Source organism: Maudiozyma barnettii (assembly GCF_903064755.1).
Source record: "Maudiozyma barnettii strain CLIB 1767 genome assembly, contig: KABA2_13, whole genome shotgun sequence".
NCBI lineage: Eukaryota > Fungi > Ascomycota > Saccharomycetes > Saccharomycetales > Saccharomycetaceae > Maudiozyma > Maudiozyma barnettii.
Genome location: NW_024545250.1, coordinates 581973 through 608973, shown reverse-complemented (window position 1 = coordinate 608973; position 27001 = coordinate 581973). Strand labels below are relative to the sequence as shown.

The 27001-nt window shown below is 35.0% G+C and overlaps 11 protein-coding genes across 11 annotated transcripts; 6 read left to right on the top strand and 5 right to left on the bottom strand.

The window, feature by feature from the left end:
- Positions 1–600: 600 nt before the first annotated feature.
- Positions 601–2094, top strand: YCK2 (serine/threonine protein kinase YCK2; the record flags this gene model as incomplete). The annotated part of the gene is made up of 1 exon (XM_041553149.1): positions 601–2094. One exon carries the CDS (start codon positions 601–603, stop codon positions 2092–2094), a length of 1494 nt encoding a protein of 497 aa, XP_041409083.1.
- Positions 2095–3086: 992 nt separating this feature from the next.
- On the top strand, positions 3087–3947 carry KABA2_13S06204 (uncharacterized protein; the record flags this gene model as incomplete). Its single annotated transcript, XM_041553148.1, has 1 exon — positions 3087–3947. One exon carries the CDS (start codon positions 3087–3089, stop codon positions 3945–3947), a length of 861 nt encoding a protein of 286 aa, XP_041409082.1.
- Positions 3948–4461: 514 nt separating this feature from the next.
- On the bottom strand, positions 4462–6372 carry KABA2_13S06182 (uncharacterized protein; the record flags this gene model as incomplete). Its single annotated transcript, XM_041553147.1, has 1 exon — positions 4462–6372. The coding sequence occupies one exon, from the start codon at positions 6370–6372 to the stop codon at positions 4462–4464; it is 1911 nt and encodes a 636-aa protein (XP_041409081.1).
- A 738-nt stretch (positions 6373–7110) lies between these two features.
- On the bottom strand, positions 7111–8001 carry CUZ1 (Cuz1p; the record flags this gene model as incomplete). Its single annotated transcript, XM_041553146.1, has 1 exon — positions 7111–8001. The coding sequence occupies one exon, from the start codon at positions 7999–8001 to the stop codon at positions 7111–7113; it is 891 nt and encodes a 296-aa protein (XP_041409080.1).
- A 137-nt stretch (positions 8002–8138) lies between these two features.
- On the bottom strand, positions 8139–8687 carry KABA2_13S06138 (uncharacterized protein; the record flags this gene model as incomplete). Its single annotated transcript, XM_041553145.1, has 1 exon — positions 8139–8687. The coding sequence occupies one exon, from the start codon at positions 8685–8687 to the stop codon at positions 8139–8141; it is 549 nt and encodes a 182-aa protein (XP_041409079.1).
- Positions 8688–10064: 1377 nt separating this feature from the next.
- Positions 10065–11402, top strand: KABA2_13S06116 (glycoside hydrolase family 5 protein; the record flags this gene model as incomplete). The annotated part of the gene is made up of 1 exon (XM_041553144.1): positions 10065–11402. The coding sequence occupies one exon, from the start codon at positions 10065–10067 to the stop codon at positions 11400–11402; it is 1338 nt and encodes a 445-aa protein (XP_041409078.1).
- Positions 11403–14042: 2640 nt separating this feature from the next.
- Positions 14043–18914, top strand: ULS1 (translocase ULS1; the record flags this gene model as incomplete). Its single annotated transcript, XM_041553143.1, has 1 exon — positions 14043–18914. One exon carries the CDS (start codon positions 14043–14045, stop codon positions 18912–18914), a length of 4872 nt encoding a protein of 1623 aa, XP_041409077.1.
- Positions 18915–19909: 995 nt separating this feature from the next.
- Positions 19910–20971, bottom strand: KABA2_13S06072 (uncharacterized protein; the record flags this gene model as incomplete). Its single annotated transcript, XM_041553142.1, has 1 exon — positions 19910–20971. The coding sequence occupies one exon, from the start codon at positions 20969–20971 to the stop codon at positions 19910–19912; it is 1062 nt and encodes a 353-aa protein (XP_041409076.1).
- A 558-nt stretch (positions 20972–21529) lies between these two features.
- Positions 21530–23845, bottom strand: PRP43 (DEAH-box ATP-dependent RNA helicase PRP43; the record flags this gene model as incomplete). The annotated part of the gene is made up of 1 exon (XM_041553141.1): positions 21530–23845. The coding sequence occupies one exon, from the start codon at positions 23843–23845 to the stop codon at positions 21530–21532; it is 2316 nt and encodes a 771-aa protein (XP_041409075.1).
- Positions 23846–24210: 365 nt separating this feature from the next.
- Positions 24211–25950, top strand: COQ8 (protein kinase COQ8; the record flags this gene model as incomplete). Its single annotated transcript, XM_041553140.1, has 2 exons — positions 24211–24489; positions 24616–25950. 2 exons carry the CDS (start codon positions 24211–24213, stop codon positions 25948–25950), a joined length of 1614 nt encoding a protein of 537 aa, XP_041409074.1.
- A 293-nt stretch (positions 25951–26243) lies between these two features.
- KABA2_13S06006 (uncharacterized protein) lies at positions 26244–26996 on the top strand (the record flags this gene model as incomplete). Its single annotated transcript, XM_041553139.1, has 1 exon — positions 26244–26996. One exon carries the CDS (start codon positions 26244–26246, stop codon positions 26994–26996), a length of 753 nt encoding a protein of 250 aa, XP_041409073.1.
- Between the last annotated feature and the right edge of the window lie 5 nt (positions 26997–27001).

Sequence of the window (27001 nt, the reverse complement as noted above, 5' to 3'; positions counted from 1 at the left end):
ATATTACGTATTGAGAATGAGCTCAAACTTAATTGTGTAGGAGACTATAAGAGAAGAAATTATTAATATTGAGTGTCACTTACTAAAACAGTCAGATATTCGTTGTAATCCTGTTTTACCGACTACCACCTCACTGTAAAGAAACATAATAATGTACAAGTAACAAACCAGAAGTACCATTGAGACATTGGTATTAGTACTTTTGATGCGACCCATCGAGAGGCTGTTGTTGTTCACTGTTGTGGTGTACAAGTAACACTGAATGAACCAATAGTGAAAGCATGACTCTACTACTCGTGCGACACGATAAGTATTTCAGCATCTGTTTCACCACTTCGAGCGGCGACAACAAAATTTCCAAACGAAAAATAAAAAAAACGCAAAAACTGAAATTTCATAGTTTATGTAAGCCAAATTTCAAAGGGGGTAATCTTTATATTAATCTTATTTTATTTTGATTAATTTTGAAAACAAGAACAAATAGAAAGAGAGACAAGAACTCTACCAGTGTAATAAGGATCAAGATCCCCCACTTTTTTGGTTTTGGAAAAAGTATCGTGACGATTGAGTGTTTTATCAAGTAAAGAAAGGAAGAAAAAAATGTCACAACAGAGTCCCTATACGTCAATGCATGGCAGTGCTACCCCACAAGCTGGAACAAGTCAAAATATGAGTAATGCTAAATTGATCAATGGCGCCAATGTTAATAATCTCAATTATAAAAATGGAACTAGTAGTGTAGCCCGTGATGACTCCACTATTGTCGGTTTGCATTATGGTATTGGGAAAAAGATTGGAGAAGGTTCCTTTGGTGTATTATTTGAAGGGGTTGACATGGTTAATGGTACACCTGTTGCTATTAAGTTCGAACCAAGAAAAACAGAAGCACCACAATTGAAAGATGAATATCGTGCTTATAAGATTCTTTCTGGTACGCCGCATGTACCTCGTGCTTATTATTTTGGTCAAGAAGGGTTATATAATATTCTTATTATTGATTTATTAGGTCCTTCTTTGGAAGATTTATTTGAATGGTGCAATCGCAAGTTTTCTGTTAAGACTGTGGTTCAAATCGCTGTTCAAATGATTACATTAATTGAAGATCTTCATGCTCATGATTTAATATATAGAGATATTAAACCTGATAATTTTTTAATTGGAAGGCCAGGTGCATCTGATGAAAATCAAATTCATTTGATTGATTTTGGTATGGCAAAACAATATAGAGACCCGAAGACTAAACAACATATCCCATATCGTGAAAAGAAATCTTTAAGTGGTACGGCTAGATACATGTCAATTAATACACATCTTGGTAGAGAACAATCAAGAAGAGATGATATGGAAGCTTTAGGCCATGTGTTTTTCTATTTCTTACGTGGTTCTTTGCCATGGCAAGGTTTAAAAGCACCAAACAATAAATTAAAATACGAAAAGATTGGTGAAAAGAAGAGAACTACAAACTATTATGATTTAGCACAAGGCTATCCAATTCAATTTGGTCGTTATTTGGAAATTGTACGTAATTTGGCCTTTGAAGAAACACCAGATTATGAAGGTTATAGATTATTATTGTTAAGTTCTTTAGAAGATATGAATCTAACTGTTGATGGACAATATGATTGGATGAAGCTAAATGGTGGACGTGGTTGGGATCTTTCGATTAATAAAAAACCTAATTTACATGGTTATGGTCATCCAGCCCCACCAAATGATAAGAACGCCAAGCGTAGAAGTAGAAATACACAGCAGCAACAACAATCACAACCACATCATAGTCCTCCACAACAACAGCAACAACCTACTTCTTCTTCGCCTCAATTAGATCCGAATTCTTATGAAGCATTCAAGATACAAACTCAACAAAAGATTGTTCAGAAACAACAGCAACAACAACGTCATCAGCAGCAGCAACAACAGCAGCAGCAACAGCAGCAGCAACAGCAAGGTTATGGTCGCCAATCACAACCAGTAATGAACAACAGTAATAATATTATCAATCAACAAGCTCCTCCGCAACAACAAAACTACGATAGTGATTCGTTGTCTAAGGCATCAAAGGGAGGATTCTGTGCAAAATTTGCATGTTGCTGAGCCAGGCGCTTAGTTTGATATATTTACATCCATATATATACATATATAATTATATTTAATAACTCTTAATAATCTTCTCCTATTTGAACGAACTTATAATTTTGTTTTTACAGATATCACTTTGCACTTTTTGTTTACAGGAAAATAAAGTTTTGGGCATTATTGAAAGTGTTATACGTCCACCTAAATATAATATTTGCAAAAAAAAGAATAATTTGGATATCTTATTTTTTTTCAAAATAAATTAATGTTAATACAACATATCAGATATCTATACCAAGATAACAATATTGACAAAATATACAATATATTTGTGGAGGAAGTGTTTCCTGTTAAATATCGCTCCATTCAATGACTCACCTTTAATTACGCATGACCTTAGACTTTTCTGTTATGTTCACAAAAGACTACGATATATAACAATAAATGATCTTGTATACCCCCTTACCCCCACGTTGAATCATTAATATACAACTCTTTTCACACTAACTTTAATTCTCCTCTCAACTTCATTCAAGTAGGTGATGCACTCTAAGGGGAAACTCCTCATTCAGAGAGGAGAAGAGTAAATCTCTCGAACCTTGCACTTCGCGGAGTTTTCACCGCAGGCAAAAAGCATCTCATCGAACAAATGAGTTATGCTCATTATAACTATAACAAAGATAAGATACAGGAAGTAAGTAACTTCTCATTTATTTCTGGTCAACATTTTTCACTAAATAATTCATTAGAAAAGGGTTACTGACTGGAAAGAAAAAAAAGTGTGAGGGGAGATATGTTAGAACTATTAATTGAATGAATAACTTCCCTCCCTCTCAAAAAACAAACGTATATAAACGAGTGAGCTTTTTGTTTGTGGAAATAAATAAGTTTACTTTCTTTCTATAGTAATGAATTTTTTTTTCTTTCGGTTTCAAGTATGTCATGGCAAACTTGCAATGTTAACTACGTTAATATAATGCTATTTTTATAATACAATTACAACTCCTAATATGAACGATCACTACTCTCAATTTATTCAAGACTCCTTCCACGAGCATACCTCAAAAAATGTGGATGATCTAGTACACTTTACTTTCTTCAAAGATGGAAATCTTTTACAGACTCAAACAGACTGTAAAAAGTTAGCTCAATCTAAAATATTAGAGGATATTCTAGATTCAACAGATGGCACTGTTTGTGTCATTCTACCTGGATGGGATATGGATGATTATCAAGACATTATTGGGTCATACCTCCTCTGGTACGGCCAATCACATAAATTAAAATCAAGTTCGCATGTTAATATTACTTCTTCAATATTTCCCGATCAAATCAATGACATAATGAATGCCGTTTATGGAACTCAAGTGTTTACTTATTATCAACATGAAAATTTTTGTGTCTTACATAATGTACCTGAGAAACTTATTCCAAATGCAAATGTCTATATTGATTCAACTGCAAATATGTGTAACCAAGGTTTAATTAGATTTATTCAATTGCAATTCTGGTATGAATATCTGAAAGTTTCAGCTTCAGAACTTAATGGCCCTATGGCATTTATGCAAAAGGACAGATGCTTCTTAACTGGACGATTTGAAGGTGATGAAGAGAACGAAGAAAGGAAAAATCTTTTTGAATGTTATGATTGGACGTTTTACCATTTGTTAGCTTTTTTGTCGAGAACTACAATGTTGTATTCTTTATTACAACCAAATGCAAAGAATTCGAGAGAATCACAGATGATGGTAGACCTCTATCAAAAGACGCTACATGCGCTAGAAGATAAAGAATATTCTGCTTTGAAATATATTAAAGAATATAAGGATATGAGAAGAGAAATTGACGACAAAAAACAATTCAATTTTTAGTCATTACCTTTTTTTGTCGTCCTGTCGTTCCTATTCCCAATGAAAAACAATCAACTGGATTGATTGTTTCTATATATCTATATATCTATATATGATATATAGGATAAAATAAAAATTTAAAAGTCTAAATAACGATTATGATTCAAATAGTTTGTTAGATCATAAAGACCACCCAAGTGGAAAACTGTGATGGGTTTTTATTCAGTATATATCCCCTGACTAGTCGAGGTGAACTAGCGTTTCTCTGGCCTCCATCTTCCATGTTGTGGAGGATGCCTCAATGATAATCTAGGAATTTTTTCATATACCACTCTAAAATTGGTGGCTACTTTCCATACAATATACCAACGAACAAAATATCTTTAGAAAAAGATGGAAGAAATAAAGAGAGTTAAGGTAGACATGAGAAGCTAGCTTCCCTTGTTACATCATATACTCAAAAGAACAATACATATTTTTATTGATTAGAATTGTGGATGAAGGGGAAGTAAAATCATCGCAATAATTAAACGGTTTAAAATGAAAACAAGGTGAAACTAATGACAAAAACCAGTACTCCCATGAAAGAATTATTTGCTAGGAATGGAGCATTGTTAACTGCTACAACTGCTACAGAAATAGATGATGGTCGTATATGGTGTGAACTGATTATTGATACTTTACTTGCTGGTTCCACCCCATCTACAGGTATTGCAGAAACAATGTCAGCATTAGAAAATCTAGGCTTTACAACAGTAGAAGAAACCGACTGTTTGCCATAATTTGTTAAGAATGATTGATCAATGCATACATTACTATTGGTTGTAGAAACTGCCAATGTAATAGTACGTTGACTGTTAAGGCAACTTGAGCATTCGGCTATGATAACTGTATAAATCTCAGCCGATATTGTCTTAGTGGTTAAAATAATGTCATTTGGTATCGATTGACTCACAGATATAACATTACTTCTCTTATCAGATGTTGCGATCATACTTGTGATTGTAGTTACGCCAGTACTATCGTTAATATCCAAGTACTCCGAAGAACTTCTCGAAAAATGATTATCGGATACTTTTGATTCAATAATAGTTATTTGTTGAGCCAACTCCGAGCTTGATGTTACTTTAATTGGTTCAGATTCTATTATACTGTTTTGTGAACTTCTTAAAAGAGATTCTGAGGTGAGAAGTTTGTTTTTCGAAGTAACGTTATTTGACGACGTTACTTCGCTAGCGAACGAACTATTTCCAAATGAAACTCCTTGGATTGGACTAGCCGTACTAGGAACTTCTGACGTCATAATAGGAGTTTGAAATGAACTAGAATTGTCACTACCTGTTTCTACATCAAAGAGAGAACTGGAATAAACAAAAACCGTTAAGCTTGCACTTGAGCTTTCATTAGCAGATCTAGATGATTCATGCGTCTTTTCATCAGTATATTCGGTAAAATTGACTGACAATATTGTGGATAATTGTGTTGTGTTTGTCATAATGGTGCTATTGGATATCATAGATGTGCTAACCAAAACTGTTGATAAAGATTCTGTAGATATACTAGTTGGAATAATGGACGATATAGTCGAGGTAACATTTAATAGTGGCGTTCCAATATAGTATATGCTAGTAACGGTTAATGAATTATCAGGTCCAGTTGTCGCGGTAGATGTCACCGACAATAAAGTGGTACTGTCACCGCCCCATTCTATCGTACTAGTAACATTAACTAAATCATAAAGAAGTGTTGGCTTCAGAAGAGCACCGTCTGAAACATCCAGCTGTGTGAGCAAATAAGATATATCTGAATGGTATTGTCCATTAGGATCAATGAGTGATAGTTGTAAGTAGGGTAAACCCACTGGATGAGCAAAGGTTAAACCCAATTCATATGGGATACCAGCATATAGATAAACAGTTCCTGTTGAGTGTTGCTTAGTGGGAGCCGCATTGGAACTGCTAATGAAAAAGGTATCATTAAACCCATCAGCAAAAGGTTGAGTGCTACATAAACGAGAGGTATCATTATTTATGGTCATTACTGCTGAGAAATCCGATAGGATGATAAAAGTGTAATAGCCAGATTGATCTACTCTAAGCCAAGCATCTGCTGTCATACTAAAATTTGACACTGTAATTGAATTATCATATACTGTTCCGTTGATTATAGTTGCCCCTGGGAAATTTCCAGTAAGATAAAACTGCAATCCAGTAGCTGTACCTTCATATATTGGTATACCGAGAACATTTGGCCGGAACATAATCCTTAGTGGCGATAAACCATCGAAGTACAGAGGTCTGGTATAATAAATTTCTGGGTACAAGTCATATGTAAATCCAGGTGGTGAAGGAGGGACATAATTCATTTTACAGTCTGGTAAGCCAGCAAATACTAACCTAAATAAGGTTAAAAGTAATAAAATTGACCCGTTGTATCTTTTAAACATCTTTGAGCAAAAAAAAAAGGAAGTTTTCTAGTAGTATATTGATGTGGTTTGTAGTAGTCTTCTTTTGTATAAACTTTGAAGTATTATGATTGAGTATAGCAATAAAAAATAAGAATATTGTAATATAACGACATATTATTGGCTTCTTGTTATATATCAATATTTTCATGGCTTCAAGAAATTTACCAAAACCAATTATATTGTTTCATAAAGCATATAAGGGTGAATGACTAATTTACCCCAACACATTCTTAAAAGGATAACAACTTTAACAAAGAATGCCTTTATTAAAGTTGTTAATTATGATTGACAGAGCTCTTTTACTTTAAAGAAAATCCAAACCAACACGTACAAATCAATTACAATACAACCACAACCACAATTAAATTACTCATTTTGTTCCGATTAAGTAATGCTAAGACTACAATTAAAGTCTTCTTGGTCAAGTTCTTACATACTTATATTTTTTTAAATGTTGTATTGAGGAATGTTTTACCGAATAGAAGAATGTTTTACCGAATAGAAGAATGTAAAATATGTGTAAGACTTCAGTAAAATAAGATAATGGTTTCGATAACAACAACAATAGGTGAACATAACAACTAGCCAAAGTAAGATACTATATCTTTGAATTAATTCTCGGGTAGATGGTTAATCGAAAATCATAAAATGAATATTTAAAAAAATGTTATTAAATATATTTTATGTAATGCTTATGTGACCATATATGTATATAATCTATGCTTCTGTGCCTCTAATAATGTATATGTTGTCCATATTATTAAACGTATCTACAGCTCTTGCCCCAGTTTCCAATTGATATATTGTACCTTGGGGACCTCTCTGTTTATAGATAAATAGTTTTTCACCTAGGGAAGTATCTACTTTAACGTTTATATTTTTCACACCTAATAAATTGGCTACAGAGTCCAAAACTCTCCCAACGGGCCACATCTTGTTGATATACACCTGAACGTTTTCTTTTGAGGTGTTCGTTGTATTAGTATCATGGTCATGGTCATCTATTACAGTTGCAAACAAATATATTCTGTTTTGTTCTGGAATCTTAGAGTCTCCCTTAGCTGTTCTTTTCAATTGTGCCAACTGTGTAACTTTTGAAGCTGATCTTGATTTAATAATCGGTTTCCGTTGTCTTGATTTGAAGAATTTCAGTAACTTGTCCAATGAAGTTTTATTTAAAGTCGATTTAATGGTAGGCGATTTATCGTTATTATTGCCATTCCCATTAGGAGAACTGGAATTTTGTACACGAATATGAGATCTTTGAGGTAATAAACTTCTAAAAAACTTGCCCCCATCACTTTTATGTACCGCAATATTATCGAGTTCGGCAGTTGAATCTGTTAAAGACGAACAATGGTGATCTTCTTTTAATCTATGTTTAGCACAAAAATCCCCATCACAATATTTACAATGAAATGGTAAGAAATCTATCTGTCGACAGTATGCGCAATGTGTTCCTACATCCAGCATCCCGGTTTCTTGCACTTTCGTACTCATTTTTTTATAATATATGTTATTAAGTTTCTCGTTTGTTTGTTTGATTGTTTGTTGTAGTTCAATCTTAGTTGTTAGAGCAATTTCTTGCCTCCTTTTTATATCAAACATATTTCTTTTCCTTTTTTTAATCTGGTGATGTGTGGCTTTATCAAAACTAGGATTTGTTCGTCACTTATTTTGTTGTTATTTTTTCCCATATTATGTAATCAGTGGAAAAACAAACAAACAAGAGAGCAATAAAGAGATTAGAACTTTCTAGAAGAACAGAGAGAGAAGCAAGGTGGCAAAACAGGAACCATTAGTAATATTGAGTTTTCCTCTTGTTCAGTGAGATTAATAGATATGTCGGAGATCGAGACAGCCAAGGACCAGCTCATTGCTGAAGAGATGAAGACGCCTGTGATACCATGGGAAAACACGGTTGATGAGGTTAAAGTCAAGTCATTTACTGGATATAATATACAGTTCAGTGGGTGGCAAAAGATAAAGTCAGATATTGTTGCAGGTGGTGACGAACAAGAAGAACAAGAAGAACAAGAAGAACAAGAAGTGAAGAAAGACGGTGATGCTAACGAGACTGATGCTAATGAAACTGATATTAATGATAAGACTGATGAAGTTAAAGATGAATAAACCGTACGAAGTATGAGGTTAGCAAAAGAGTCAAAATGCTCAAGTTGAGGAGTATGATACCGTACGGTACCGTACCGGACAACGTGAAATATTATATAGATTGAAAGTTTTCCATTTTCAAAATAACGAATATATACATATGATAAAGTTGATAGACCCATATATATAAAATTTATAATATTACAAGCTAAACCAAGCCAAATCAAGCTAAATCAAATCGAATATCGTACCTCCCCAATCTTAATTCCTTTAGTCGATAAAATCAAAAATACCAAGCAATTAATAGAACTCAGGACTTGTTATTCTATTAATAAATCCCGAGATTAGCACTCCTCACAGGGGGGTATGACGTTCTAACCTGAGATCCTACAGAACCTATTAATAAATGAAACCCCAAAGTGGAAAACAGTTCTGTTACAAAGATGGTAAAATATATGGGTATCTGTGAGGGATGCGTTGTGGGATGCGCTCCCATCCACAAACCGCGCTGCGTTGCGTTGCCCTAAGAAAAGAAGACCAGCCCTAACATTTATTCATATATTCATATATTTAGTTGTTTATTTATTTTTAGTGGTGAGTGCAACAAGCAGCGATACCAACAACGCACACTTCGTTTCATTTCATTTCATTTCGATATGATATGATTTGTTATAATTAGATTGCAGTGTTACCATATATCACACTATGAGTAACGGAGCTTGCAAGCTGACCTCTCCCCAGAAATACGTAATACGAAAACAAACGATGATTGCAACCGGCATCAATCCACGGATCTGCCCTTCTTTCTTTGTAAAGACGTCACAAACTTGAGGTGTGTGTGTGGGCACCCTTTCCCCAAAACACACACACACACACACATTCGCATTTCCTATTCCTGCCTGCTGGCACTCCACCATCCAACCTCATCGAGTAAAACCGTCGATGATTCGATTTCGATTTCGTTTATTTTTGCAGCGAAAACAGAAAAACAACCCGCGCGCTCGCCATTTCAAATTCTGGGCCTCAGAGTTCGCCGTGCAAGCCATCCCGTTTAATCCCATTGCCGTCTGTCGCTCACTTTGCGCGTGCGACGACAAGAAAATTTTCTTCAGATGAAACTGACGTCTATGTTTTGCGCGTTCTACGGGGTTTGTTCTGGGGTTTGTGGTTCTCGAGAGAATCAAATTTTTCAGTTTGCTGATGTAAACAACAATAACAATTCTATCAACAAACAATAATAACGACAAGCGACATTCGTTATTAATAGCAAACGGTCATTGTGGTGGGAGACCCGTTCGTGTGCGTGTACGTGGACGTGTTCTCGTGTACGGGCACCCACACGTCCACGTACACGCACACCGGTCAGTTGCATCCTGCACATTTGAATTCTGGAAGGATCAGGAATAAGAAATATATATAAAATTCTATAATTCTTCCATATATATATAGAAGTGTTTTTGTTTTACTTTATTTTATGCAGTATCACTAACTCTTCTGTTGTTGGTTTATTTTATTTCTGTAACTTTTTTTCCTACTTTTTATTTTGAAGATCACTAACGATGAAACTTCTTGCATTTGCATCTTTATTAGCTGCAACAGCCTCTGCTTTGGCAGTCCCTCAACCAAAGGACCTGTCCTCCCTGCAATTCCCTACTCAAAAGGATGCTCTAAACAAAAGATACTACGATTACGATAACGCCCAAGAACCTATCCGTGGTGTTAATATCGGTGGGTGGTTGGTTCTAGAACCTTACATCACTCCTTCCTTATTCGAACCATTCCGTACAAACGAGTACAACGACGACGGCATCCCAGTAGACGAATACCACTATTGGGAACAACTAGGTAAAGAAGAAGCCATGGCCAGATTGGTCAACCATTGGGATAACTTCTACACTGCTCAAGATTTTGCCGATATCGCTTCTCAAGGCTTCAACATGGTTAGAATCCCTATCGGTTACTGGGCTTTCGAAACATTGGAATACGACCCTTACGTTCCAGGATGGCAACAACTTTACTTGGATAAAGCTATCAACTGGGCCCGTGACAACAACTTGAAAGTCTGGGTTGATTTACATGGTGCCGCAGGTTCTCAAAATGGGTTCGATAACTCGGGTTTAAGAGATTCTATTAACTTCCTGGAAGACGAAAACTTGAATTTGACTATGACCGTTCTAAAAAAATTGTTAAAAAAATATTCAGGTGATGAATTCGTCGATACTGTCATTGGTATCGAATTGTTAAATGAACCATTAGGTCCATCTATCGATTTGGATAAATATAAAAACGATTACCTGGTTCCTGCTTACGATTATTTAAGAAATACTCTAGGTAAAGACCAAAACATCATTATCCATGACGCCTTTGAAGCTTTCAACTACTGGGATGATTTCATGACTTTGAACGATGGGGACCACTACGGTATCACTCTAGATCATCATCATTACCAAGTCTTCTCCTCTGGTGAATTACAACGTTCTTGGGATGAACGTCTGGGCGTCACTTGCTCCTGGGGTGAAGGTACTCTTTCCGAATCTCATTGGACTGTCGCTGGTGAATTCTCTGCCGCTTTGACCGATTGTGCTAAATGGTTGAACGGTGTCGGTATTGGTGCCCGTTATGACGGTTCCTTCAACAAGAATGGTGCCTCTTCCTACTACATTGGTTCTTGTAACGATAACGAAAATGTCTATGCTTGGTCCGAGGAAAGAAAACAAGACACTAGAAAGTACATCGAAGCTCAATTCGACGCTTTTGAAATGAGAGGCGGTTGGATCATTTGGTGTTACAAGACTGAAACTTCCGTCGAATGGGGTGTCAACCAATTGATCGCTAACGGTCTATTCCCTCAACCATTGACTGACAGACAATATCCAGGTCAATGTAACAACGCTTAATCTCGATAAGCTTTAACTACAGTTATTTTCTACTCCAAATTTTCTTCTTCTTGTTAGCTTTTTTGAGATACAATAAGGCTAACAAAACAACGTTTCTCCCATTTTATTTCTTTCCTTAAGTTCTTCTTAATTACACATTTTATACACTATCATACATAACATACATACACATCTATATTTGATTGATTCTTATATCTCTTCAAATATTTCATTTTTAAACATAACATAATAATATCTTATACCATTTCAATTATCATTTTTTATTTATATGAATATGCTAACGAACGTGTATATGGATGCGTAGGAAGGTATAATCGATATCAATCTAATTATGGTAGGTTATAGTGACATTCTGAAGGATTCCTCAATGTACCTTTTTGATTTACTTCGTCATAATATAGTGAAGTGATTGAATCAGCCGTGATGATTGGATCGATTGAGGTGGTCAACTGAATCAATAGAATCATTTGGATCAATTAGTTAAAGTGATTATGACGAAACTATGGGATCTAAACTAGTCATCTAAACTAGTCATCGATTGCAATACTACTTCATTGGGAGGTGGATTATCGTTACTTTGAAAAGATAATCCACTGCTAATCAGTATTAATAAAGATGAAATTTCTAATCTTATGATAGAGGATGAAGCTATAATTACAGTAGGATGATCGCTTGAAATGGAGTCTGCATTTCGCTTGGAGGTAAATATTGGATCTGCTGTGGTAATGACAGTACTAGATTCTAGCGTACTTGTAGTGGCGATAGTGTCATCGCTAGAAGGAGATAGAATTGGTAGTTCAGTTTCCATTGCAGAAGACTCGTAATAACTTGTAGAAGCAACGACTGTGGAAGATGTGGCCAAAGCACTAGATTCAATGTCTGGTAATTATTTCACTTGTTGAAGTACTTCCGATATCGTCAGCAGATGAACTTTCAATTTCACTTGAGGATGTAACGGGAAGTCGATTTGGATATTCAATAGTTGGTGGAACTAATTCAACATTGACAAATATTTCATCATTAAACACTGAGTAATTCAAAGGGAATGTTACTTTACGATTCCCAACAGTGGTAATGAAATCTTCTTTGAGACATAATAAATATGTTTATCACTAAATTGATAAATGGTACCATCAATGAATCCGCACTAAATATGACCCACACTTCCTTTGTAACAATAACACAAACTCATTTTTCCAAATATATAAGTTACCTTCATCAGTTTTGAAGTAAGACTATATTTTGATCATCTGATTGCATAGAAAAATCCAAACAGTTCGTTTGTGCATCATATATTTGATACGCTTACTAGTGGAAAATGTTTGAACCTATTCTTTGTGAAATCAAATCAATCACCATCTGTTAAATAGGTTCGACAACGACTATAAGTTTAATCATCTGTCAAAGCAGTTCTACAGTATCCAACAGGCATTCCCAGGTTGAAATTTTCAACGAACCTATATCCGCAATCTGTATTTCTGCCAAGCCCTGACAGAAATGATTAAAGATCAATACTGATACCCGAGTATAATATTGTTGCTGCTGTAAAATATATTTAATAATATGGATTGCATATGATATAAGCGTTACAATCAAACATTTTCTTGCCAATGAACGTTTCTTTACATAATATGAACAGCTGTGTTTCTGTCTCTTGAAAAATCAGCCGCACACAGAACTGACACTTACAGCGTCCTCCCCGTAGAGAACCGCACAAATTTCCAAGGAAACCCAGCAGATCTGGGAGACATCGCGCCGATCAGCTGACTCCGAGAGAGAAAGACAAACATAGACTGCGGTGTCTGGGTGCACATTATCGAGAATGACGGTCTGGCGAGGCGTCACAGGGAGGAAGTGAGGTAAAGTGAGGTAACGACACTGTAAATAGACCATCTTTACTGAAGAAAGACGATGACTAGAAGTGGTTGAGTTTCAACTGCTTTATATTTAGTCGAAAACATATGGAAGAGTAAATATTTCTAACTTTATCATGGTTTAAGGGATGGGTAAAGATGAAGATAATATACACATTATTTTTAATAGTTACCGATACCTTATTGGTTAAAATCGAATACCCTATATATTCTAATTTCTTAATAGCGCTGTATCGAATTATCTATCGAGATTCTGGCTCTTCACACAAGGAAGAGCCAGAATTTGTTCCTCTTATGCTTGCTTAAGGGAGAAACAGACTTTTATTCTCATCGCAAAACATGGAATAGTGCTCTTATTTTCTTAAACGTTTAATATAAACAATCAACTTTTTTTTGTAATGACTTAATTAAATATATTGCTGTCCATTCTTTGAAGTCAACATCCAACTCATTATTTCATATCTTATATTGTACTATATACATCATCAACTTTCAGGGCAAAATTTTTGTCAATATCAAATTCCTAATAGAAACAGACGCCTCGCCTCACACACTTAAACGCGAAAAAAAAGAGATGGAAAAAATAATAACATCTCTAATTAATTTAGCAATGTTTATTATCATGCATGATACATCCAACTGCTCATTTCAGTAGTATTACTCTGTCTTTCTTTCTTCCCACTTGAACCACTACTAATAAATACACTCATACTTATTCCTTCCAAAAACTACTTACACAACCTTTATAAACCGGTGCTAACTAGTGATGACTTCTGATATGCCGACGATAGATCTAACACTGGATGAATCCAATGAAGAGATGATGGATAATTCACCAAATAGTAGTAATAACAATATAAATAATAATATTCCAAATGAAAGTAGTACTTATCATAGTATACCCGAGAAACAGGAGGAACTGTTTCTAGAGACAAATAACCAAGAATTACCAAGTCCTACAAGTAGTGATGTACCAAATGAATATGATAGAAAACATATTCAACATGCCACTACAGCAGATGAGAAATTAAAAAACTTGGCTTCTTTACAAAGATCAAGATTCACTCAAAGTATTACAAATGAATATATTGATCACAACAACAATAACACTTTCGATTTGATCCCGAAGTTAGCAATCGGTGCGTCGTCAAATATTTTAACTCCAAGGACCCCAAAAATGGAACACATAGAATCCTCATCGAGTTCTTCAGAAGAACTCGATGAAGTTGATGATGACAGTTCTATATTTAGCAAAAAAGAAGAACCAAATGAAAATACGGATTTTAATCAACAAGTACCAACGAGTACTGAGGAAATTATTAAGTTACAAAATAAAAATGAACAAACCCCCTCCGAAGAACATCATGATGAGCCTTCTAATGATGAGACACACGAAGTCTCGAAACTATCTCCTAAACAAGAAATGGATGAAATATCACACGTTCCAAGGAATAATAATAGGTCATTAGCAACATCTGAGGATACTACAGAGTTACAAACTTCGGACGATGATAATAAACCTTTAAAAGTCCCAAATGATGATAATGACGATGACAACTATGATAATAATAATGATAAATTCCTAGGAACTTCAAATGATAAACAACTACTAGTTCCAAAAAACGAACAGGGTTCCTTAGAAATTCCAGCAACGGACAGAAATTCTTTAGATAAAGCACACAATAATGAACAAATACGAAGTATTGTAGTAACTCATAATGTAACACCAGAAATACAAACTGATATTGATATACCATCTGATATCACAAATGAAGGAAACGATAACAATTTAAATATCAAAGAACTAACGCCACTTACTGATCCTATTATAAAGAAGAATAGTACATTTCATGTTGAAGCTTCAGAAGCTTCAGATGCAATGAAACCAATTGAAGTAAATAATAACCTTATAAAGAGAAACGCTGATGAGGAAGATATTAATACACGTGGCCCTAAAAAGCAAGAATTGAACGATTCAAAGCCTATACTTTCAAATTCAAACTTAAATTCATCCATACAAGAACAAATTATCATACTGTCAAGTGACGAAGAAGAATTTGAGAATGCTCGACCAACTGTCGTCAATAATAGTACAAATGTTGAGAATGTTGAAAGTGCCGATACTATTGATGTTGCAAATAATATTACAAAGACTGAACTACCATCTAATACCATTGAGCTAAAACAGAAGGAATACCAAATGCTTGAGGAAGAATATATTGCTAAGGAAAATTCCTTGCGTAATAAACTGGACTCTTTGAAATCTAGTAGTATGATCTTAGAGAGAAAACTCGAGAAACGGAATGAAAGATTAAAACAAACCGCTACAAAATTAGGTTCATTCGAAAATATGCAACATAAGACGTCTGCACGTAGATTACTTATCGCAGATGCAAAAATAACTGTTACAACATTGACGACTCAAAGAGATGTGACGTCGAAAAAATTCAAGACGGTCCAATCAAGTTTAGAAAAGGTAAAAGTTAAACTAAATATGTTAATATCAGAAAAGACAGATAAGTTAGGAAAGGCCAAGAATAATTTAATTATGGCTGAAAGAGATTTTGAAATCAAAGCTATACTGAATCAAAGGAAAGATTTACTTGAACAGAAAGATACCTTAAATGCTATGCTGAATGAAGGTACAATAAGTCAAAGTACTCATAGGACAGCTATGAATGAAGTACAATCACAATTGACCAATCTTTCTGTTCAGAATAAGAGTGCTCCAGCTGTTCAGGATCCATCAAAGGTAATAAATGGGATGATTAACAATTCTAATGATCAACCTGATTATTTTGTAAAATCTATTGATGCTGCTAAAAAACTGATCCTTGATAGTACCACAAGAACAGGGTTGACAAAACAAATGTTAACGCAACATTTAGATGTCTTGTTAAGATATAAAAACCATTTTGAGAACGGAAGGACAATTGCAGCTTTTATGATGGGTACATGTTTAGATTCTGCAGAACTTCTATTTACTAATGGTGTAAAAATGCCAGTTGTTTATAATCTATTGCAAGATTATGGGTTAAAATATAGAAAGGAAGGTCTTATTCCTGTAGATAGAAGGTCTCAATATTTCAAGAGTATCTCAATTGCGAAAAAATTAATAAACGAATCTTCAAGATATGCTGACATCAAACGTTCGATATTGAATCACCTGGATCTAATCGAATTATTTAGAAAAAATATCGACAATGGTACTCCTCCAGTACCCGAAACCCGTATTGTCATAACTCGTTCAGTCATATTCCTTTTGAAACAAGGATTAAAAATGACCAAGTTGTACGATAATTTAAAAGTGTATCATGTGGGTACAACAGAAGATGAACTGCGTGCCCTAATACAATTATCAAACAATCATCAGAATTATAACATATTTGACTCTCATGATGATAAAGGTCTTAATAAGTGGCAGCTATCTGAACAAACACATTCAAATATTCAGCAAAATAGAATGCAAGGAAATGATATGTTTCCATCAGGAGGTATAAGCAATATACACGATGCCGAAGATAAGGAATACATCCGTGAGCTACTTGCAAACGTTAAAGAAACTGAAAATCAAGTAGAAGGTGAAGAAATGACTCCAGAGGAGCTGACTGTCAATTTGTTAAAACATCAAAAGATAGGTCTAAGTTGGCTATTAAAAATGGAGAAATCTAAAAGAAAAGCTGGATTGTTAGCAGATGATATGGGTTTAGGTAAAACTGTTCAAGCATTGGCTCTTATGATGGCCAATAAATCCGATAACAAAAGACATAAGACCAACCTAATTGTTGCTCCGGTCAGTGTCTTGAGAGTCTGGAAAGGTGAAATGGAAACAAAAATTAAGAAGAATGTCAGATTCACAAGCTTTATCTTTAATGGGGAAAAGGGAAAATTAAAATCCTGGGATGAGATGAAATCATATGATGCAATATTAGTGTCTTATCAGACATTAGCCAATGAATTCAAGAAACATTGGCCCGATGCTCTATCCATTGACCAAAAGAAGATCCCGTCTATTCCAGATATCAGAGCTATGAATAAATTGAAAAAACATAACGAATATTGGTCTCCTTTCTACAGAGATGATTCAACTTTTTATAGAATAATTCTAGATGAAGCCCAAAATATCAAGAATAAAAAAACACAGGCTGCCAAGGCGTGCTGTACACTCTACAGTACGTATAGATGGGTATTATCTGGTACCCCAATCCAAAATAGTATGGAAGAACTATATTCATTAATTAGATTTTTACGTATCCCACCTTACAATAGGGAGGAGAGATTCCAGGCAGATATAGGAAGACCGTTTGGTAAGAATAAAAAATATACATACGACTCTGAGGATAGGAAAAGAGCTTTACAAAAGGTCCAAGTGCTATTAAAGGCCATTATGCTACGTCGTTCAAAAACTGATAAGATCGATGGTAAACCTATTCTTGAATTGCCACCTAAGAATGTAGATATTGATGAGACTAATTTAGACGGTGAAGAGTTGAGTTTTTATACTGATTTGGAGAGTAAGAACCAGAAGCTCGCAAAGAGATTGCTAGCAAGAAAGGCGAAGGGTAACTATTCAAGTGTTTTAACGCTATTACTCCGTCTAAGACAAGCTTGTATTCATTCGGAATTAGTCATTATTGGTGAGAAGAAAAGTCAAACATCCAAGGTCGCTAACGGTAAAAATTTTGAAAGGGACTGGAATAGATTATTTGAAGTGATTAATAACATGAATATAAGTAAAAGAAATACAGTTACCGAGTCACTAGATAGAATGACATGTTTATGGTGTATGGAACAGCTTGAATTAGAAAATTCATCAGTGTTAACAGGATGTGGTCATATGATCTGTGATGCCTGCATCGAGCCTCTTACGGAAGAGGCTTCTTTAAATTCTAGTACAAGGATGGTGAATGATGTAATGATGTTGCAATGCAACGATTGCAGCTTATTAACTAGCGATAAAGAAATCGTATCTTACAAACTCTACAATCAAAATGTGAATTTGAATTATAGTCGTGCCGACTTACGTAGAGAATATGAACTGGCTATGGATAGCCGTAGATCATGCCCAGAATATGTGACAGATATATCAAAATTAAAGCCGTCTCCGAAAATGGTACAATGTATGGACCTGATTAAAAAAGTATTTGAGGGCTCTTCAACAGAGAAGATAATCATCTTCTCCCAATTTACAGCATTTTTCGATATCTTCGGATATTTTCTCACCAACTTGATGAACACAGAATACTTGAAATATACTGGGGATATGAATGCACAAAAAAGATCTGATGTTATTAGTGATTTCTATCGGGAAACCACCAAGAGAATTCTATTGATCTCGATGAAAGCAGGTAATTCAGGTCTAACTTTAACCTGTGCTAACCACGTAATTATTGTGGATCCATTTTGGAATCCATATGTCGAAGAACAAGCACAAGACCGTTGTTACAGAATTAGTCAAACAAGAGAAGTTTTTGTTCACCGTCTATTTGTCAAGAATAGTGTCGAAGATAGAATTGCAGAATTACAAAAGAGAAAACGTGAAATGGTGGATGCTGCCATGGATCCAAGTAAACTAAAACAGATTAATGGTTTAGGTACAAGAGAATTAGGTTTCTTATTCGGTTTAAACACATTATAGGAGTACCTAAGATAAGAGCGAGCTTGATTGATTGCATTATATTACCAGATAATTAATGTGATATCGAAATATTTAACGCCTGTATTTAAATTATAGAGATGAAACAATATTACAAAACAAAATTTTAAACCCATTATTATCACCAGAATTTAATACATAGGTACATATATATTAGAGAAATCGTATAAAAATTAGAAGTAACCTATTGTATTATATCTTCATTGAAATACTACTATACAATTTTCACCAGAGGCCTTTCTTACTTCTAGGTTATTCCTGATTTTAATAGTATCTTCAAAACCGTTATGAAAAACCTTAATTGGTGGATGAATAAAATCACCTTTTTTTAGTCTTGGGTTGATTTCTTTCACGAAGTTCACAATGAATTATCTATATTTTGGGCCATACTTCATGATATTACCACCTAAAGATAGATCAAAACCTAAAGAGAAGTAGATGGATGTATTGACAAGATGAACATTGTTTCTTTTAATTCTATCACCTATACCTTCAATATTTGGACCATAGTTGTTTAATGTAGTAGATACCTGCGAAACTGAAGCACATTGATAAACTTGTTGTAGAGTAGCATTCGTAGAGACTAAGTTGTTGTATGGAAGTGTGTGGCATGAGGGAGTCTAACGACCACACTATCCAACTAGGTTTAATACAATTATAGTAGTAAGCAATTTCGTAATGTAAATAAATATTAATTTGGATACATATTTTGTAATCCTCTGGTCAGGGGATTTTTCACTTACATAACGATGAAATATCAATTAATAAGGTCAAAACTACTTTAAAGTTGCGTTAGAATTGTATATATTATAAGCTCAAAATTTTGCGTTTAACTATAAGTTTGACGCTTAATGTTACACCAATAAGTCACACCATTCCATAGATCTCACGATATTTATTTAGTAATATAATTTGTTATTTATTCATTACGTTTATTATAAATTTAGTTATAAATCGATCTGATTGAAAAATATATTCTATAGCTCTAAAATATTCTTTTCTGGACCATATAGCACTAAACCGTTTGGATTGGCTTCCAATTGGGAACGGAAATATAACAACTTCATGTGATCGAAGTTAGTGGTAGCACTAAATTCCTTGTGGTTCCAATACAAGTTTCTTAACCATAAATGAATATACCCGTAATCACCTCTGATAGTTCTCCAGTTTAATTTGAAGTGAACAGCATATACTGGATCAAATCTAATAATGGTAGCATACAGTCTAATGTCACATTCTGTCAACTGACCATTGAATAAAAAGAATTTTTTCAAAATATCTTCTTGATTGCTAGAACCGTATTCTTTCTCCAGAGCATTATACACAGCTTTTAATTTATCTTCAACAGTATCTAAATCCTTATAGAATTGAACTAAATTCTTTTCATAGATTCCTTGTTCGGTGGCTAAACCGACTTCATAAACTGCAAAATTAATATGAGGAGATAACCATTCATTAAATTCTTTGATCTCCTTAGCAACAGAAGTAGGAACTAAGTCTATAGTACCTTGAGTCTCGGGGAAATTAGCAAAAGCACTATTCAAAATACCTGGAATTTGATTCCAGTTATTATTGACAATAGTCCTCGTCTTCAAATCCCATAAAATTGGGAATTCATGTGTATCCGTGTATTCAACATCAGTCATCATGTCATATAATTGCTGGATACTTGTAATACCATAATTTGGATCGACAGTACCATCAACGAAGGGAACTTCATTATCATCATTTAATTTGTCACCTAATAAAGTAGAAGAATCATATTTAGAGCTAATCATACCACCATCGATAGTGTATGCCATATCACCAAGTTGTGAAGCATCACCAGGGACCAATTTCCAACTTAAGTCCTTTAATTTCCAATGAACGACAGTAACACCAATTACGCTTGTTAAATTCTTAACAGCTCTGGTAATCCAAGTACGCTGAGCAAATGGACAACCAGCAGAAATGTACAACCAGTATCTACCTTTTTCTGGTTTGTAGACTGGGTGATCCTTAGATATTGTTTGTTCGAATTGGGCAACTTTAGTAGACATTGTTATATTTTTGTTTGTTTGTAATTTGATAGCATTGTGTATCAATGGTTATGCTATTCTAGGTTTTGAGGAAAATAATTCTAACATTGAACGTGAAACTACCCATTTATATGCCATTTCGTACTTGAAGTTGTCCTCATTGAACCTTGTCGAGTTTACCTCCCCTCATTTCACTTGCTCCACCATATGTAATTATATTGCATTAGCTAATGAAATATTTCTGTCTTAATTTACTACGGAAATTTCTAAGAGATCGGCACTGAGTAAGGATCATCTCCCTTTTTTAGTAAGCGAGAAACTCTTTTCTAATTATCCTGTTCAGGGCGATGATTAGGTAAAGCGAAGCGACATTGGTAATTTGACAAATCATTATTAATGAATAATTTGTCATTAATGAATGACAAACAACGATGGGAGTTGGGATTACAAAAATTAAATATTTGGCATTGCGATAATGACAACGAGATCCAATGTATTCAGTTTATCAAAAATAATACTCTTTGTTTTTCGAGATTTTAATATACAGAGATGATTTTATGTAAAATTGTATGTAAGGTACTAATGTTTACTTTTATGTTTTTGTTTCTTATCTTTTCTCACGTCGTTAAGTTCTTTGGCTCTGTTGACCTTTTCTTGGATCCTCTCTAGAGACATCTTCACATCACCCTTTTGGAAATTATCCAAATCATAGTAAGCTGGAGCTAACTCTATCAACCATTCAGGTCTAACTGAAGTCACAGTTCTGATATAGTTCTGGGAGGTCAAAACGAATTCATTGTAGATGACCCATTCTGAATCATGGCCCAAGACAGTACTTGGATGTAATAGAACATCTTGGTTGTCCTTTACTGTTATGTAACCTTTACCACTGGATCTCTTCTTAGCAACTTGCATGAAGAAACCTGAAGCAAGAGCCTTTCTGATGTTATCAAAATATTTGGGACTTTCATAATCTGTAGTATTTAAGTCCAAATTATGACGTATCATTAATCTTTCTAATTGAGCACGAATATTATCAGCTGATGCCAAAGATCTGTAATTCAAATAGTGGTCACGACACCATTTGTGAATACCATACTCATAGGCTTCATCAGATTTGAAAGCATGATACACATTCAATAAAGTGATATGATCACCATCTGGGTGAGCAAAAATATTCTTGTACGAATCAGAACGTTTCTTATCCTTTGGTGGACGAATAAATACGTTCGGCACAGATAACATAGCTACAATAGTCAAAATTTCTTGAGAACAATAGAACTCGAAGGAACCAATCAACATAACCGCTAACATAGGGTCTAATGGGAATTGAGAGGCAAGACGTCCCAACGCGGTCAAATTACCGTCATTGTCCAAACAAGCTAAATAGTTCAATTCTTCTAGAGCTCTCATCATTGTTTCTGGAGCAGGTGGATCCATAAAATCGAAATGAACTAAATCATCAACACCAAGTTTTTTCAATTCTAACACCGTAGAGGATAAATTGGAACGCAAGATTTCTGGATAACTTTGTTCAATCAATTCCTTTTGGAATGCTTCTTCGGTGTACAATCTGAAACATTTACCTGGTCTAGTACGACCAGCTCTACCAGCTCTCTGTTGGGCAGATGCCTTGGAGATTGGAGACACCAATAGAGATTCGACTCTAATTCTTGGGTTATAAACTTTTTGTTTGGAGAAACCTGGATCAACAACGTACACGATACCATCAATGGTCAAAGAAGTTTCGGCAATATTGGTCGAGATAACGACTTTTCTTCCTGGCCTACCGTTATGAGACTCTGGAGCTGGTTCAAAGATACGTTGTTGTTGATGAGGTGGTAAAGAACCATATAATGGATACACAGACACTGGACCACACCCTTCTTCTCTAACCAATTGATCTGCCTCCAAAGAAATCTTTCTCACGGCTTCTTCAATTTCATCTTCACCAGTTAAAAATAATAAAATATCACCAGCATCTTCTGTAGCATGGATTTGTAAAACGGTTCTAATAGCAGAATCTAAATAATCCCTTTGAAATTCTGGAGTATAGTACAATTCAACTGGGAAAGTTCTACCTGGAACTGCTAGTAATGGTGCATCACAGAAGTAACGTTGGAATTTCTCGGCATCCAAGGTAGCAGACATGATAATCAATTTCAAGTCAGGTCTTCTAACGACAACTTGTTTCAATAAACCCATTAAGATATCAGTGGCCAAAGTACGTTCATGTGCTTCATCCAGAACAATACAGGAATAACGAGAAAGATCGTGATCTTCCATAGCCTCTCTTAATAACATACCATCGGTCATATATTTTAATATGGTCTTGTTAGAGGTTTTATTTTCAAATCTGATGGAGTAACCGACTTCTTCACCTAGTTTCACATCCATTTCCTCAGCAACTCTTTGGGCAACACTCATAGCGGCAACCCTACGAGGTTGTGTACAAGCTACTTGAGTATTTTCCAAATGAGGCATTTCGTCGAATAGTACGAACTGTGGGATTTGAGTAGTCTTACCAGAACCAGTCTCACCGACAAAGACCATAATTTGATTCTCTTGATATATCCTTAAAAACTCAGCACGTTGAGCATGAACAGGTAAATCACGTCTAACTTTAAGAATTTCAAAGTATTTTGAGCTAAAATTTCTACCAGTGAATGGATTAACGTTACTATCTTCTAATTTTTCAGCTTGTTCAGCTGTAGTCTTGTGACGAATCAACCCATTGAACTCACCAGCATCATGATGCACTAAAGGTGTTTCTTCTCTGATAGGATGAGTTTTGGCCAGTTCTTCTGCAACTTCAGCAGCTTGTTCTGGAATGGATGTCTTCACAGGGTCCGGACAAACGTGGTTTTCCTCAGACAGTCTTCTCTTTGATGCCATTTTACGCTAAATATTTCTATATATATACTGTCTTTATCTAACGATAATGTAATTGGTATAGAATACTATTCACAATATCAATGATAAACCTTTCTTACTTATTTTACCCAGTTGTTAAAACAATAATAACAGTTGTAAACTGTTCTTGTTATAGCTCATCGCTAAAATTTTTTTTCTTGAAATAAATTTTTCTTGCTCTTTTTTTCGCTCTCAGGCAAAAACAACAGGAAGAACGAAGCCTGAAAATTTCAAATTTGGGTGACTTTTGTTATTTAAAAGGGGAGGCTACTTTGGCAAAGACTTAAAAAGATTGCTTCACTAAAGACAGACCTGCAAGAGAGACCGTAAATAAGGTAATAACAGTCATGTCAACTCGTCATTCACTATATTATGCATGGTGCTTGTTGTCATCGTCGAAAGCTGTGGCGGAAAGGTCAGTTCCAATGGCCGGGACAGCGCTGAAACAATGGTTTGATGCGTCGCCATTAGTTGGGTCTGCTTTAAGCAACTGTCAGATGTATCATGATAAGGACTGGGATGCTGCTAAAGCACTATCGGAGAGTATTAGAAACGGCGGATCCATTAGTACTAAAAAACTGTTTAGTGGAAAGAGGCAGTATTCAACTAGTGCAAGAGATAAAGACGTATGTAAATAACTATACAAACAAAGAAACAAAAATAATAATAATAATATTATTCCTATAATTTTAATGTCGTTAACAATATTTTGATTTAACATTATACATTTTTACTAACTAATTATTTTTTAGAAACCAGAAGAATTAAAAAGTTCGGAGGTTCCAACGTCAAGAATATCAAGACTGTTTCATTATGGATCGCTGGCTGCAGGTGTTGGACTCAATGTTGCCAAACAGAGTATCTCCGAGGTCGCTAAAGGGAAATCTCCTCAATGGAAGTCAATGATCCTTTCAGATGCTAATATTGATAGGATTACAGTCAAATTTTCACAAATGAGAGGTGCTGCATTAAAAATAGGACAAATGATGTCATTTCAAGATGAAAAATTACTTCCAAGAGAACTATATGAAATTTTAAGCCGTGTTCAAAACAGTGCAAATTATATGCCAAAGAGACAGTTGGAACGTGTGATGAAAAGAGAATTAGGTTATGAATGGAGATCGAAGTTTGCTAAATTTGAAGATATTCCATTTGCTGCTGCAAGCATTGGACAAGTTCATAAAGCAACATTAACATCCGGTGAAGATGTGGTCTGTAAAATACAATACCCGGGAGTCAGAGACTCTATTGACTCAGACTTGAACAATTTATTAATGTTATTGACAGCTTCAAAATTATTGCCAAAGGGGCTATTCCTGGATAAGACTATAGCGAATGCTCGAAAAGAATTGAAGTGGGAATGTGATTATATTAGAGAGGCTCAAGCATTACAAAAATTCGGGGAATTATTAAAAGGAGATCCTGTCTTTGATGTTCCAAAAGTTTATAATGAACTCAGTACAGAAAATGTATTAACTATGCAACGGATGCCAGGTACAGAAATTATGAAATTACCAGATGCTACAACAAATCAAGAAACCCGAGATTTTATCTCTGAGAATATTATGCGTTTGTGTCTTGAAGAGATTGCTACATTTGAATATATGCAAACAGATCCCAATTGGGCAAACTTCTTGTATAATGACAAAGGATTAACCCCTAGAATAGAACTATTGGATTTCGGTGCATCAAGGCCATTCCCTGATGGATTCATAACGAAATACAGGAAGCTACTGACTTATGCGACCTTAGGGGATCGTCCAAATGTTCAAAGGATGTCGCAAGAGTTAGGTTACCTGAACGGTCTTGAATCTCAAGCAATGATAGATGCACATGCAGATAGTGTTATGACCCTTGGAGAACCCTTCAGTGGAGATGTAAACAAAGCATTCGATTTCAAAGATCAAACTGTTTCAGATAGGATCCGTGGTAATATTGGGTTAATGCTTAATGAAAGGTTATGCCCGCCACCAGAAGAAACTTACTCCTTACATCGTAAATTCAGTGGGATATTCCTATTGTGTGCTCGTATGGGAGCACGCGTACACTGCGCAAAACTCTTCAATGAAATATTTGCCCTTCATTAGTAGTGTCAAATATGTCCACTTCCATATCCAACATCCCCATCTAGTTAACATGTATATATAAAAAAAATCTATCAAAAAAAGTATGAGTCATTTGAATGTGTCATCGAAATTATTAGCTCCAATATATATTGCTCTCTGTTTCCCTATGTATTTTCCTCACATTATATAAGCAAGAACGAAAAATAAAAAGAAATCGAAAATTTTTTCAGTCGAAATTATCAGTTCATCTCATCGAATAGAAAGAGAGTGCTATATAGTATAGAAGAAGGATACCAGATAACCTGATTATAAACATGATTGATAACCGTAGCGAAGAAATGCAACAACTGACCATGGCAGAGACTGTGAAACAATTAACGAGTGCATTGACGCAGCCCTTCTTGGAGATAGTGGATGAGATTACAGAGGACTTTATGTACCCTCGTGGGTTGACGACGTCTCCTGCTAAATTAATGTTAAATGAAGAAAGTTTGCTGCCAGAACACGTTGTGAAGGACGATACTTATAAGTTTGGTCATCCGATCATATTTGAACTTATTGCATTACGTATTAAGATTACTAAATTACGGGCATTAGATGTGAAGGAGTTTACAACGGTAGACAATGGCTTTGTAGGGTCAAATGCACAAAAGAGGTTAGTTGACATAGAATTAATAATGTACCATATCCATAAGAAATTGAACCATGATAGGCTGGTGCTGTCGAGGTTCCGTATTTACAATGGTATCCTTGTAGCAAGCGAACCTCAATTCGAAAGTGTATTTGAAATGTTTGGCACTTTGGATGTATTAGTAGGCTATCTAACAAAGAGTTCTCAAGTGAAAGGATCTGTTACAGAACAGGTCCTTGAATTTTGTGATAATGCTGGCCAATTATACAAGGATACTTTATTATCATCGAGTGGTTACAAAGATTACTGTGAATTTCAACAAGAACAAAATGTTGGTAAATCATTAGCAAAATTATCAATAGAAGATCAAGCGTTGTATACCTTCTTGAACGATAGAAAGGCTTTGCTACATATAACCAATAGGAAAATCTTTTAAATAAT